Consider the following 13,461-nt stretch of genomic DNA (forward strand, 5'->3'; position numbering starts at 1 on the left):
TTTGTAGGAGGAGATAGGTTTTGGGCGAGTACATGTCGAACATTTCAGAAATGGTTAATTGCGAATATCTCTAAGAGAAAGAGTCTGATTTTGATGAAACTTGGGTGAAATGTGTACAATGTGGCGAGCATGTACACAAAAATGAATGGTTGCTATGCACACCTCCGTTGCTTAGCAACAGCTAAAATACTTTATCGTACATCGTACACTTATTGTGGACTGTACAGAAAAATCAATACCTCCGAAACTGGACCTCCGAGGGACCTGTTTTTTTTTTGTTCCCAAGGAGAATGTCTTACAGCATCATATAAAAAATAAAATCTTTAGCGAATAGATAAATGGAATTACCAGGGCTGCCATTTGTTAGAGTCTCTTTGGAAACATGCCTGAAATTTCACAAGGCGGGTTTCTGGGCGCAAACTAAGAGGGCTGTGATAATCATATTTATTGTGCTAAATTGATTGATAGCATGTACATTGTACATGAATATCGGCTAGTCGCGTCGGCCAGCTTTCCATCGAGAGCGAGCAGCCATGTCGCCTACCGGCTCGTCGTGCTATGTATCGTTTTTGTTCCTATCTCTCAATGGTGAAGAATCACTTTCAGAATTAAATACAGTAATTATTGTATCCAGATCTATATTCGGATATTCACCAAAATGAAATCAATTTGCCGTGGTCACATACCCAACCTGTCCACCGAGTTTCATCCGAAACTATCCGCAATTTTTGAGATATTGTGCTATATATTAGTTTAGCCCCATCTCTCAATGGTGAAGAATCGCTTAAAAAATTTTCAGATCCTGATCCGGATTCAGATCTTCACCAAAATTGAATCAATTCTTCCTTGTCGGACACCCAGCTTGTCCACTTTGTTTCATCCAAATCCGTCCACAACTTTTTGAGAAATCATGCTATATATCATTTTTGGCCTGATCTCTCAATGGGAAAGAATCACTTAAAAATTCTAGTCGTTGGATCTGGATCTTCACCAAAATCTAATCAGTTAGTTCTTGTTACACACCCAACCTGCCTACCCAATTTCATCCAGATCCATAGACAACTTTTTCAGATATCCTGCATACAGACAGACAAAAAAACAAACAGACAGAGGGGTGAAAATATAACCTCCTTCGACCTTCGGTGGTGGAGGTAATGAAACGTTTCTTTTTTTAAAGTTTCTTCAACCATTTTGCTTGGTGAAGCCGCTTGGCGCGTGTTTGTTTCAATGGCGATACCGCGGTTCTATATTGGAGGTAGGAAGGCAAAATTAATTATTTGGTCACAATGAGTAAAAAATGTTTTCAGTTATGAAATAATGATTGCCAAAATCATGGCAGGAAAGCCGAGAGGTACGCATGCTTGTTCTGTGTAGCCTGGATTCGCATCCCAACCCAGCTATAAACTGTCATCCCCCGGTGTTTCACAGGCAGGGTGATTTATCATTGTGTGTGACCTCTCTCAGATAGATGATAAATTGGGCATCACATCTGCTGGAATACTCACCCCTCTGCCTCCCTCACCCCTCTGCCTCCCTCACCCCTCTGCCTCCCTCACCCCTCTGCCTACCTCACCCCTCTGCCTACCTCACCCCTCTGCCTCCCTCACCCCTCTGCCTCCCTCACCCCTCTGCCTCCCTCACCGCTCTGCCTACCTCACCGCTCTGCCTACCTCACCCCTCTGCCTCCCTCAGCCCTCTGCCTCCCTCAACCCTCTGCCTCCCTCACCCCTCTGCCTTCCTCACCCCTCTGCCTCTCACCATTATCCCACCCCTCTCCTTCTTTCTGACCCTGACTTCTTCCTCTCTCTCTGACCTCTCCTCCCCCCTTTCCTCTTCCCTCCTTCTGGCTCTCTCTTTTCCTCCATCTGCTCCCCAACCTTCCCTCTCTGTGGAGGGACTAGAATGTACAAATCGGATTCAGAGTGAGCCGACCGGCGGGGTGCAAAGGTCGCTGCATGTACGAGCATGCATGCAGACCTTTGCCAGGAAGACAGCATATGGGTTTCAAATGCTCACGCCACAGGTCTGAAAGTATCCGTGTGTGTGCGTGTGTGCCTGTGTGTGTATGTGTACGTGCAAGTTGCTGTTGTTGTCTGCTATCTCCACATGTGGTGGGTGGGTTTCATGAGGTGAAACAGTGACCTACCAGGTCTCAAAGTGTGTGTGTGTGTGTGTGTGTGTGTGTGTGTGTGTGTGTGTGTGTGTGTGTGTGTGTGTGTGTGTGTGTGTGTGTGTGTGTGTGTGTGTGTGTGTGTGTGTCCACACATAAATATAAGTTGCATTTATGATTATTCTATACATCTTGCCGAAGACAGATAACATTTATTTGATTTGTTCCAACACTGCACCATATGTGTTGCAGATATCATTACGTGCGTTTAAACGGACGTTTTCAACATGCAGCTGCACTCCAGGCAGGGGCAGATCTCATTACGGTATGTACGCACTTGGCTAAAATGCACCGACAATCCTACATGCAAAGCCGCACACTTTTGTTTTGTTCAATTCCTTTTTATCCACAATGTAAATATAATGTGGAAGAAAGCTCAAGGGGTGACAACAAAATGGTTGTGGTTTCTTTTGGAATAGGCCAGGGTCACTCCAACTTGGTAAATTACCTGCACTTGACCTGTTTAGAATGGCCTTCTCGTGTTCCCTTCTGAACCTCTGGCTCATGATGTGGGGATCTAGCTTCAGATACCGTACACACCAGATACGTATGTTTATCCATAATCTACCGAAGTCCATGTGAGTGGAAAACTACATTGATGTCAACGAATGTTTGTCTGTCATAGATGTGGTTTCAGCTCCTCCATGAGGCTTTTTTTTTTCTTTTCATTTTGATGTATCGGTACCATACTCTTTACAGAGTGTCCGTGCTGCTGAAGCAGTTTCTTGGTGAGGGTTATACTGGGTGGTTTGCCATTTCCTTCCCAGAATTGTTTATCCGTGCTCTATGCTCTTAACCCCAGTGGCAGTTTTACCAGCTGTTATTCAAACCTCCATATACCCAAGCGGCCAAATTTTTTTCCAGCGAGCCTAGGTGGCGCAGCCGAAAGTCCGAGGAGCTTGGTTCAAAGGGTTAAACGCTGAGCACCAAGCACGTGCCATTTTTAACGTCTTTTATATGATCTGGCTGGAGTTTGAACCACCTACCTCCCAGACTCGGAGAGGATGCTCCAACCATTACGCCACCAAGTGTGGTTCCGTGAGCTTTAGATTATTGTAAAACAAGCAGCCAAATCCATGACCAACATCTTTCAGCACTTGACATCTCAGAAAGTGAAGAAAAAAAAACTCTTGGTGATAATCATTTTAATGATGTGAAATGCTTTGTCATCAAGTTTTCTGTTTTGCTTATGGTATACAATTGTACTGAGTTTGAAATGTCCCCATGTCTACCATGTCTCCGGTGTCCCCCCCCCCCCCCACGCGCCTCAAGTGACAGCCAATGACGGCCGTCCGGTAGATGGCAGTGCGTAACCGAGACGGAAATGGTGATGATTGACGGAAATACCCACAACTGATGGAAACATCTGAAGAGATAATAATAATAATTTGCCGGTTTCTGCATGAACTACACATTAGATTCACACAATACTGCCTTTTTTCAATGGAAATTTGTGAAACTAATGTGTTATATATGTGAAAACCATTGAATTTATTGCTTGACGGGAAAAAAACCCAAGAAACGCTCCCCTCTCATGTTCGAACGAAGGAAAGCCGTCATTTCCGCCCACCATGGCATTTCGCTCCGTACGCAGAAAGCTAAGTTCTTCTTTTGCCTTTTGCCTATTCTCTTTAATATTAGCCATAAACAAGTGCTTCATCATGCATTAGTAGTTGAAATTTACTTACAATAACAACAAGATTTTTACATTTCAAATATTAAGTATGCTTTTTAATTGTTTTTCAACTGAAAAATCATAAATTGCCTATTTTAACATTAGTGTACTCATTTGCTTCACCACACGCGCTGTATTGAAGGATTTCGCTTGTGATTGGTGATCAGACGGTTTTTTGTTTGACGTATTTGTATGGTTGCAATGATATTGTGTCGCTATGCATCAATGGGTTCAAACAAATACATGTCCACCATGTTGATGGTCTACTCATCAGCTTGAGCGGTCCACAATGGCATTCTTGCGATGGGAGTTTTCAAAGTATTTTGATGATTTACCAGCAGATGCAAGACATAGGTTTAGACAGAAGATTACTTTATGTGAAGGCCTTTTGCCCTACAGCTTGAAGAAAGCAGATTTTACAGCTGACAACTAGAAATTATGGCATGAAACAGGTGATTATTTGGATATTAGAATATAGATTATGTGAGATAGAAAGACGATAGAAATGATATGGACTGACACACGATCCAAAATACAGATGACAAGATGGATGGCAGAAAGGCAGACCGAATTGCACAAATACAAAGGATACAAAATGTAGAAGAAAATAGGAATTGTATTGAAAATTGATAAACAGAGCTCGTAAAGATATCATTATTTATTGTGTTAGAACAAACCGTTTACTGCACAATTACTATGATTCAAATTGCATAAAAACTTATCAGGAATAATATGACTGCACAAAAGGGACATTATGGATTTTACAAGTGAATCGATAAGCATCGATAAGTGAAATTAAGTAGAATACATATGGTAAAAGCTATTTATATATGGATGGACTGGCTTTGCTCGTTGAGCCTTTTGCTCGGACGTTCAGACCACTAATTAACATCCAAAAAGTGTGCGTCTCAATTTCCAAGGCAATACATATCTCGAAAGTCCATCCAATTTGCCAATTATTGTCCACATCCACTTTGATTATACAAATACATCATCCACCAATCTTAAGGGAGCAAAAAATAAACCAATTGCATTTAGAAAAAAAATAAAATATACCATCAGAGATGGGGAACCCCCCACCATTGAATGAAAAAGGTCATACATATTCCAGATAATGAGGGAGGTGAATTGGAAACAAGACACCATTTGGTCCATCATCTTAAAACAGTTCCACAAGGGTGAGGAACGTAGTAACCAAAAATAATTGAAATCAGATAAGCGGTTTTCCATTTATTACAAAAAACTTTTTTGTCAAGATGGCCTCCCAGTTGGCGCATAAAAATTTGAAGGTCAAGGTCAAAGGTCAAGGTCACTTTGTCGCAAATCAGGGAGTCGACGAAACCCTTATTTTTTGAGTAATTTTGATCGGATCGTCTTCAAACTTCATGGGAATATAGTTCATGGTCTGGCGCTCAGCTGATTAATTTATGGTGGCGATCGGCCTTGACCTTCATGGTTAGCGCTGGAGGTCGAAAGTTTTTGACCCCAAGGTCAAATTTTGAAATCTTAGGTACCATGTCGTGTAATACCTCAAATTGAACACCTCGATGAGTGCTTTTTAGATATGTCAAGCTTGAGACATTATGACATCATTTGGTGACGTTATGAGGCAAACGCATATTTTTATCTTGCCAAAACGAAGTTTTTGCAAGATATGTTAGTCAGCTTGTATGTTTTTTTTTATCTTGCCAAAACGAAGTTTTTGCAAGATATGTTAGTCAGCTTGTATGTTTTTTTTTATCTTGCCAAAACGAAGTTTTTGCAAGATATGTTCGTCAGCTTGTATGTTTTTTTTTTTTGTCTGTAATCACGTATAAAAAATTCTGCAGAGCACAGTTATCATCGGAAATTTTTGTAACTTCGCATATCAGAGGCCTATAGAGGCCCTTTCAGTGCACAAAATTTTGAAGGTCAAGGTCAAAGGTCAAGGTCACTTTGGCGCAAATCAGGGGAGTTGACGAAACCCTTATTTTTTGAGTAATTTTGATCGGATCGTGTTCAAACTTCATGGGAATATAGGTCATGGTCTGGCGCTCAGCTGATTAATTTTTGGTGGCGATTGGCCTTGACCTTCATATGTCTTGTTTTTTTTTTTTGTTGTTTTTTTTTTTGGTCTGTAATCACGTATAAATCACTCTGCAGAGCACAGTTGTCATTGGAAATTTTTGTAACTTCGCATATCAGAGGCCTATAGAGGTCCCTTTCAGTGCATAAAATTTTGAAGGTCAAGGTCAAAGGTCAAGGTTACTTTGTCACAAATCAGGGGAGTCGACGAAACCCTTATTTTTTGAGTAATTTTGATCGGATCGTCTTCAAACTTCATGGGAATATAGTTCATGGTCTGGCGCTCAGCTGATTAATTTTTGGTTGCGATTGGCCTTGACCTTCATGGTTAGCGCCTGAGGTCAAACATATTTGACCCCAAAGTCAAATTTTCAAGTTTTAGGAACCATATCGTGTCGTACCTCAAATTGAACACCTCGATGAGTGCTTTCTAGATATGTCAAGCTTGAGACATTATGACGTCATTTGGTGACGTTATGAGGCAAAAACATATTATTCATGGTTACTCCAGAACGATTCTCATCGGAATCTCTCGTAGGCAGATATTCCTCAAGGAGTCGCTCCTGGTGGATAGCAGCTCTGTTCACCTTAGTGTGACCTTAAAGAAGTCACACGTGGTCATCTTTTGGCAAGATACGGGTTTATTTTTTTTGTTTGTTTGTTTGTTTGTCTGTAATCACGTATAAAAAATTCTGCAGAGCACAGTTATCATTGGAAATTTTTGTAACTTCGCATATCAGAGGCTTATAGAGGTCCCTTTCAGCACATAAAATTTTGAAGGTCAAAGGTCAAGGTCACTTTGTCGCAAATCAGGGGATTCGACGAAACCCTTATTTTTTGAGTAATTTTGATCGGATCGTCTTCAAACTTCATGGGAATATAGTTCATGGTCTGGCGCTCAGCTGATTAATTTATGGTGGCAATCGGCCTTGACCTTCATGGTTAGCGCTGGAGGTCGAAAGTTTTTGACCCCAAGGTCAAATTTTGAAATCTTAGGTACCATATCGTGTAATACCTCAAATTGAACACCTCGATGAGTGCTTTCTAGATATGTCAAGCTTGAGACATTATGACGTCATTTGGTGACGTTATGAGGCAAACGCATATTTTTCATGGTTACTCTGTAGAACGATTCTCATCAGAATCTCTCGTCGGCAGATATTCCTCAAGGAGTCGCTCCTAGTGGATAGCAGCTCTGTTCACCTCAGTGTGACCTTAAAGAAGTCACACATGGTCACCTTTTGGCAAGATTTTTATTTAAGTGTTAATGTGCCTTGCTCTAGGTCTAGGCTTTCTCGAGAGGGCAATTTAGTTCTGATCGGACAGACCTTAGTCGAGTTGTGGTGAAAATGTTAAAATGTCTAATTAGGTCATGACCTTAAAAAGAGGTCAAGGTCATAATTATGTCACCCTGCATATCTTCTATGGGTAAAAATGCTACAATGTCAAATTGCATCATGACATTAATTAGGTCAAGGTTAAAAAAGTGAAAAAACATTAGTGATGCAATATTTAATTCCTAAAGTCTCAGCTGACTCAGATACAGCTTGGAAATTTCGGAAATTTCGGAAATTTGGAGTACAAGAAAAAGAAGAAAAAAAAAACCTAAATGGTGGTTTAGTACTCCTTGGGGACCATGAAAAATTGGGGGCGCAAACTGGAAAAACAAACTCGAGAACAGGTTTAGTCTCCCCCTATCCCAGGGGGAGGCTTATCTACGCGGTTGAACTCACGCTCTGCACCACATACACTGCACCTGCACATCCGTGCACACTCAACGTACGAGTACCCTGCTTCATATCTGGGAAAAAAATGATCAGTCAAGGATCCATTTTTTCCAGATGCCAGAAGGTACGAGTATGGGAACGTAATATCACTTGCTCGACCCAGCTATAAACTGTCATCCTCGTGTTTTACAGGCAAGGTGACTCATCAATGTGTGTGCTGTCCATCAGACAGATGTCAAACTGGACGTGTCCCTTCTGCCGGCATAAGTTGATGGACATTAAGGATCCCACGGTCCTTTGCGAAGAGGAGGCGAACTATCGCCGGCACTCTGGCCAAATTCCTGCCATAGCTATCGTGTGAAGCCTGCGGCTGCTGGTTACATCTTTTTCTGGGGGCACTGCTGTCCCGCTGATGCAGTTCCCTCCATTTACAGTACACTGGTACTCATTTCACCAACCTCAGAAGGATGACAGGCTGAGTCAACACCCAGTGGCGTTAATTCAATGGCCGACAGGGGCTCAAACTCATGACCCTAAAATCTTCAGCCAGCCGCCTTAGTAAACTGTAAAGCCAACACCAGGTTTTTCCTGCCCTGACTTCCCGAGTTTGAATGGTGACCTTACCAGAATTGTAGCCTCGTAACTGCTTTGGCAGCACCAACGCTCTGCATAGGCACAGACCTTACATGTACATGATGCTGGTGGTGATGATGGTGATGAAGATCACTTGCATTTCTCTTCACTCTCACAATGTGCTCTGATATCTTTCACTGAAAATTTTTACTTTGGACAATAATCTTTTGTCCTTTGATTTTGGGGCTATTTACATGTTAGTCCATCAGATTTGCATTTTTGGTGGACGTTTTAAAGATATCACAGTGAATGTCACGAAGTGTAAGTGAGTTATTGCAGGCATCTTGGATTCTAAATTCCTCTCGAAATTGGTTACATTCGACCGTAAGCCAGGCAGTTCATGAAAGATTTGGGCCAAAAACTCCACGGTTGACCCTAAAAGACGTGGAGAAAAATTTTGGGCTGTTCGAGGCAACTGTCATAGACAAGAGTTCATCCACCTATTACGTACGATGTTTATTAGTACAGCTGAAAAGCAGGACAAGGGTTTTGGTTTGAGCCGAGATAACTAAATGTTCCATTGGTATGTATTCCTTGCCTTCTGCTGATGTCTTTAAAGGCTTGGGTTGGGGGAGGTGGCATGATGACCCCTTTTAATCCTATAATTGAGTGGTCGCTGTTAGGGTTACCGTTTTTTGGTTGGTTGCTGGACTACCGTTATTCTCAGGTTTTCCGTCTGTTGGGTGGTCGCAAGAGTACCCTTATTTTCACTTTTTCCATCTGTCTATGTTTGTCTGTATGTAATGGACAGCTCTGGAGGCCAGAGGAGTCAACCAATTTTGATGAAACTTGACAGGTAGGTTCATACCAGGATCTAGTTCTATGCTTTTGAGCACCGTTGCTATGGACACCACCGTTGCCGAGCAACGGGACTTTGAAATTTTTGAAAAATCCTAAAAAATCAATTTTTTCGAAAATAAAAAATCGGCTTGCAGGCTTTTATGCGCATTATAATCAACCTCTTTGACAAAAAATTTCAGCCCGATCCGTCAAAAACTGTATGACGAGTATGCAATTATGTCGCGACCACCCAAGTCGCCTACCGGCTTGTTGGGTGGTCGCGAGAGTACCCTTATTTTCACTTTTTCCGTCTGTCTGTATGTATTGTTACGAATTCTGGCCCGCTTGGCGTGCGATCGGCCACGTACCTCTAATGGTAGCCGCGTCGCCCACCGGACGGACAATTCGGTCGTGACCCTCCTGGAACTACCGCCAGGAGCCAGTCACGGGTGGGGGTTTAACCTCACCACAACCCAGTCCGCATTCCACCCGCGCGAAATAGGGTGAATCGCCGAATGTCGATATACCTAAATACCCGCGCGGGTAACCTACCGAAGGGTTGCACCATGCCGCAGGTCGGCTTAGGACACGAACCGCTTAAGCAGTTCGTTCCGTGCTACAGGGATAACCGAGCGGTGTTATCGCCGACCTCGACGGTTCAGATTCTTTCTTACTCGGGTGTTCAAAACCCACTATTCATTCCACGATGCAAGATGGCACTTTCAATGTGGTGAAAGGAGGACGCGACAAATGGGATACGTTGCACAGAAGGACATTTATTTAAACAGCACATGTATATACAGCCAAGGCAGTCATGCAATGTACAGGCACATAGAAGCAAAAGCAATACCACCGACTACGATTATTATTTACAAGCACAGTCACTTACACAGTTTCTACTTGGCAGGATATGGCGCCACAGCATGCATACGAAAACAATGAAAAACCCTCTCCATAGGCAGGGAGGTAGACGGGGTTCGTAAACCTTTATGGCACGGGACCTGGATGACCGAACGGGTCCCGTGAGACTGAAGGGTCTTACCCACGGCCTTGCGTAGCCGCGCCTGACCTCGGGCCCCTGGCGTGGTCAACAAGCTCTCTCCGGCATTGCTGCTGGTGCTTTCACCACCCACGACCGAACAAGAAAAGACTGAAGGGCAGAAGGGGCTTCAGGACCAGAGAGAGAACGGATGATGGACCACAGCGCGAGAGCTCATGGACCAGAGGGAGAATGGATGATGGACCACAGGGCAAGAGCTCATGAACCAGAGAGAGAAAGGATGATGGACCACAGGGCGAGAGCTCATGGACCAGAGAGAGAACGGATGATGAACCACAGGGCGAGAGCTCATGGACCAGAGAGAGAACGGATGATGGAGCTCATGGACCAGAGAGAGAGAGAGCGGGCCTCGTGCGTGTCCGCCCTTTTATAATCTGAGGCTCCGCCCTTCGCCCCACCCGCTTCTGGCTCCACCTCCCTTCTGGAAGCTTCCCAAAAAGGGGTGTTCCCTCACCCCGACCGCCTCACGCTGTTCATCCACCAATCGGCGGCGAGCTGCCCTCCCCGTGCTTCCGTCACACTCCTCGGAGAAAAAGGCGGGAAAAATCCGCGCGCCCATCGGAACTCTTTTGGTTACCTTTTTCGTTCGGTTTTCAACGCAGCTTGTTGCTTGCGTGGAGGTTTGTTCAAAATAACAATAGAGAAAGAAAAACGGCTATCTCAAAGAGTCGCAGCCCGGTGACACGAAGAAAACCCTTTAAACAACGGTGGGGAACTATCTGCACATAAACTTAGCGTCATAACTGATCTAAGGACCCTTTATGGTGTATTGCGAATTTCCACAGCCGTAACACTACCCCCTCCCTTTTTTACAGACTCGTCCCGAGTCGTCAAATTTTCATGTGCCATCATGTGTAGTTCTCCCCTAATACGTTTTACCTTCGGATCCCTGTGTGCGACATTCAGTGTATTCGTGTCCCCAAAATAAATAACCTACGGGCTGAGTCACGAACGAAACAAACCCTCTCATACAGATGACTTAAATAAATTGCCGGCGCTGAGACAAACATGCCAGGGGCGCAAAACACATTTACATTATACACCTTAACTTAACCTTATAATTTACACGACCCCATGGCCCAGGATCTATGGATTCTGTGGAAAAAAAGAGTAAAAGTCACAAGCAGGGAGCCAGGCTGCTTACACACAGTCCAAGGCCTCCCCCTTCTTAAATGAGCGCAGTGAACGACAAACGGTGCACGGGATGCCGGTGCAGTCCCGTGTTGCAGCTCCATCAGAGCAGTCCCTGCAAATTTGCGTGAGGATCCTGGCGCACATGGTAATGAACACGGGGGGGGGGGGGATGCAAAACAGAACGGGACAGCAGGCATGGGTCATGGCAAAGGCAGGCAGGCAAGGCATGGCATGACAAGGCCGCTGTAGCAAACACAGCCGACAGATGAAGTGGCTGGCACAGGCCTTGCAGCAAAAACAGCCGGCAGATGATGTGGCCGGCACAGGTCTCGTAGCAAACACAGCCAGCAGACGAAGTTGGCCAACCTTTTGCCTTGAAATGGAGGTTGGTGGAGGGAGTGCGGTGGTGCTGGCCACTCGGAAGGTGGGCTCGGACCTACCTACCTGTCTCCCTCCCACCTATCGCCTTTGCCTGTCACTGTACATACCCACTCCCTTAATTTGTCAAACCCCAATTTAGCCCCAACTTATTTATTTTTATTTTTACTTCCCCACTATAAATCGTCCCCTAACCCCCTTTATCATCTTTGTTCGGCTAACCTATCCTGTCACCTAGCCTACTCCCATCCCCTACGTTCCCTTCCCGGAGGGGAATAAGGGAGAGCTCGCGTCCTGTGTCGAGGCCCAACTCAAGCCTCAGGATGGCCTCCTCGGATTTCAGCGATCTTTACCCAAAGTGGGTCCAGTGGCCCACAACGAGAGCGAAGGGATGGATGGTGCGGAGGGGTACACTTCCTCACTACCCTAACCATTAACTTTTAAGCTACCCCGGGGCTTTCAACAAGCGCCTCTCGCTTAAACTACCGGTTCCAACAACCAAGATTCCCGTCGCCTGTGTTGGTGTCCTCACAATTTTGGGCCTTGCCCCCAAATTTTCCTCCTGTGCCCTCACACGGTCTCATGGCTGGGACGCGTGGCTCCCTTGGCAGGAACTACCCTCTGCCGATTCCCCAACAATGGCACCCCCGGGCACTACACTGCCTCCGAGCCTACCAGCTACCTAAACACCGGGGATGCCCTCTCTGGCGACTCCCTGAAACGCTCACGTGGCAGGCTGGCGCCCCGGGCCCCTTTCCAAGGGTCACCCATGCCCAGTACACTGCCCCTGTGGCCAATGGTGCCCCGGGCCCCGCATCATGTGGGCCACCTGTGCCCATGACACTATCCCGTCCCCCCATTGCCCTTGGCCTACCGCGGCCAACTATCCCGGTGCCTGGGGTACCCACTCAGCGACACTCACTGCTCGTAGCCACGCTTCCAGCCCGTCACCAGGGCTCCTGCACCCCTCCAAATGGGTATCGAGCCTACTTCCCCACCAACAGCAAAACGACCTCCATTTTGTCAATTTGACTAACCCCCTAACTCACATTACACTGACCCTGGGGTCCCTTGGGCGGGAATCACTCTTCCCCCCAATCACTCATCGCAACATGCATTCCACAATCACTCCATGCACTCAGACCCGCTGGCCTCACTCACTCAACATGTACCTTTTCCACTCTTTAACTCTCACACTCCATCGCTGAACTCGGCCATTCTGCTCACTACTTCCCCTAACTAACTCGTGCTCCCACGTCATCCCTTAAACTAGTAGCACATCCTTTTACCCTACGTAGCGAAGCTACGTACCCTGCACACATCCACAAGTCTGTCTCTGTCCTCAAATCCTCTAATCACTTCCCCATCCTAAATCTCAACTACAATCCCTCCAACTAATCCATTTCACGGGCCCCATAAGGACTTATCCCTGCCCCATGGAGCCGGTCTAGCTAAGCTAACCCTTCCCCCTAACTAGTGTTATCCTGTGCCCGAGCAAGGGGGTCTTTCACCCCTTGCCCGGGAATCCTGTTCACCCGAAGCGAGGCTTGCTTTTTTTTTTTTTAAATGCGCGTGCACCAGCGCGGCAACTCGCAACCTGCGCTTTCTCCCCGTGACGTCGTGGCAGCTGTTCGTGCACCTCGTCCCTTCTCGGACGGTACCATCTGGCAGGGACTTCCCTCCTGCCGGATTCCAACCCTACGTGCAGCCATGACGTCACCCTGCACATCAAAAAACAAGCCTCGCGTTTCGAGGGGTTCCCCATGCGAACACGTGCTCTGCCCGTTGGAGCTTCACATACGCGCCTGTGTGGAAAACCCATCTGGTCCAAATCCGTCAT

The 13,461-nt window shown here is 45.6% G+C and overlaps 1 protein-coding gene across 2 annotated transcripts in view; it reads left to right on the forward strand.

Moving 5' to 3' along the window:
* Nucleotides 1-13,461, forward strand: part of LOC147024514 (beta-1,4-N-acetylgalactosaminyltransferase 3-like) — a 352,417-nt gene that overhangs the window by 308,602 nt on the left and 30,354 nt on the right. For both annotated transcript variants that reach the window (XR_015059072.1, XM_085884517.1), the window contains exon 16: nt 2,363-2,435. Coding sequence is in view for 1 of the 2 variants with exons in the window: in XM_085884517.1 (XP_085740643.1) it covers nt 2,363-2,435 (73 nt within the window). In the remaining variant the exon portion in view is untranslated. The remainder of the gene's footprint in view (nt 1-2,362; nt 2,436-13,461) is intronic.

Source organism: Eptatretus burgeri, chromosome 6 (assembly GCF_056783735.1).
Source record: "Eptatretus burgeri isolate ZD-2024b chromosome 6, Ebu_testis_v1, whole genome shotgun sequence".
NCBI classification, from domain to species: Eukaryota; Metazoa; Chordata; class Myxini; order Myxiniformes; family Myxinidae; genus Eptatretus; species Eptatretus burgeri.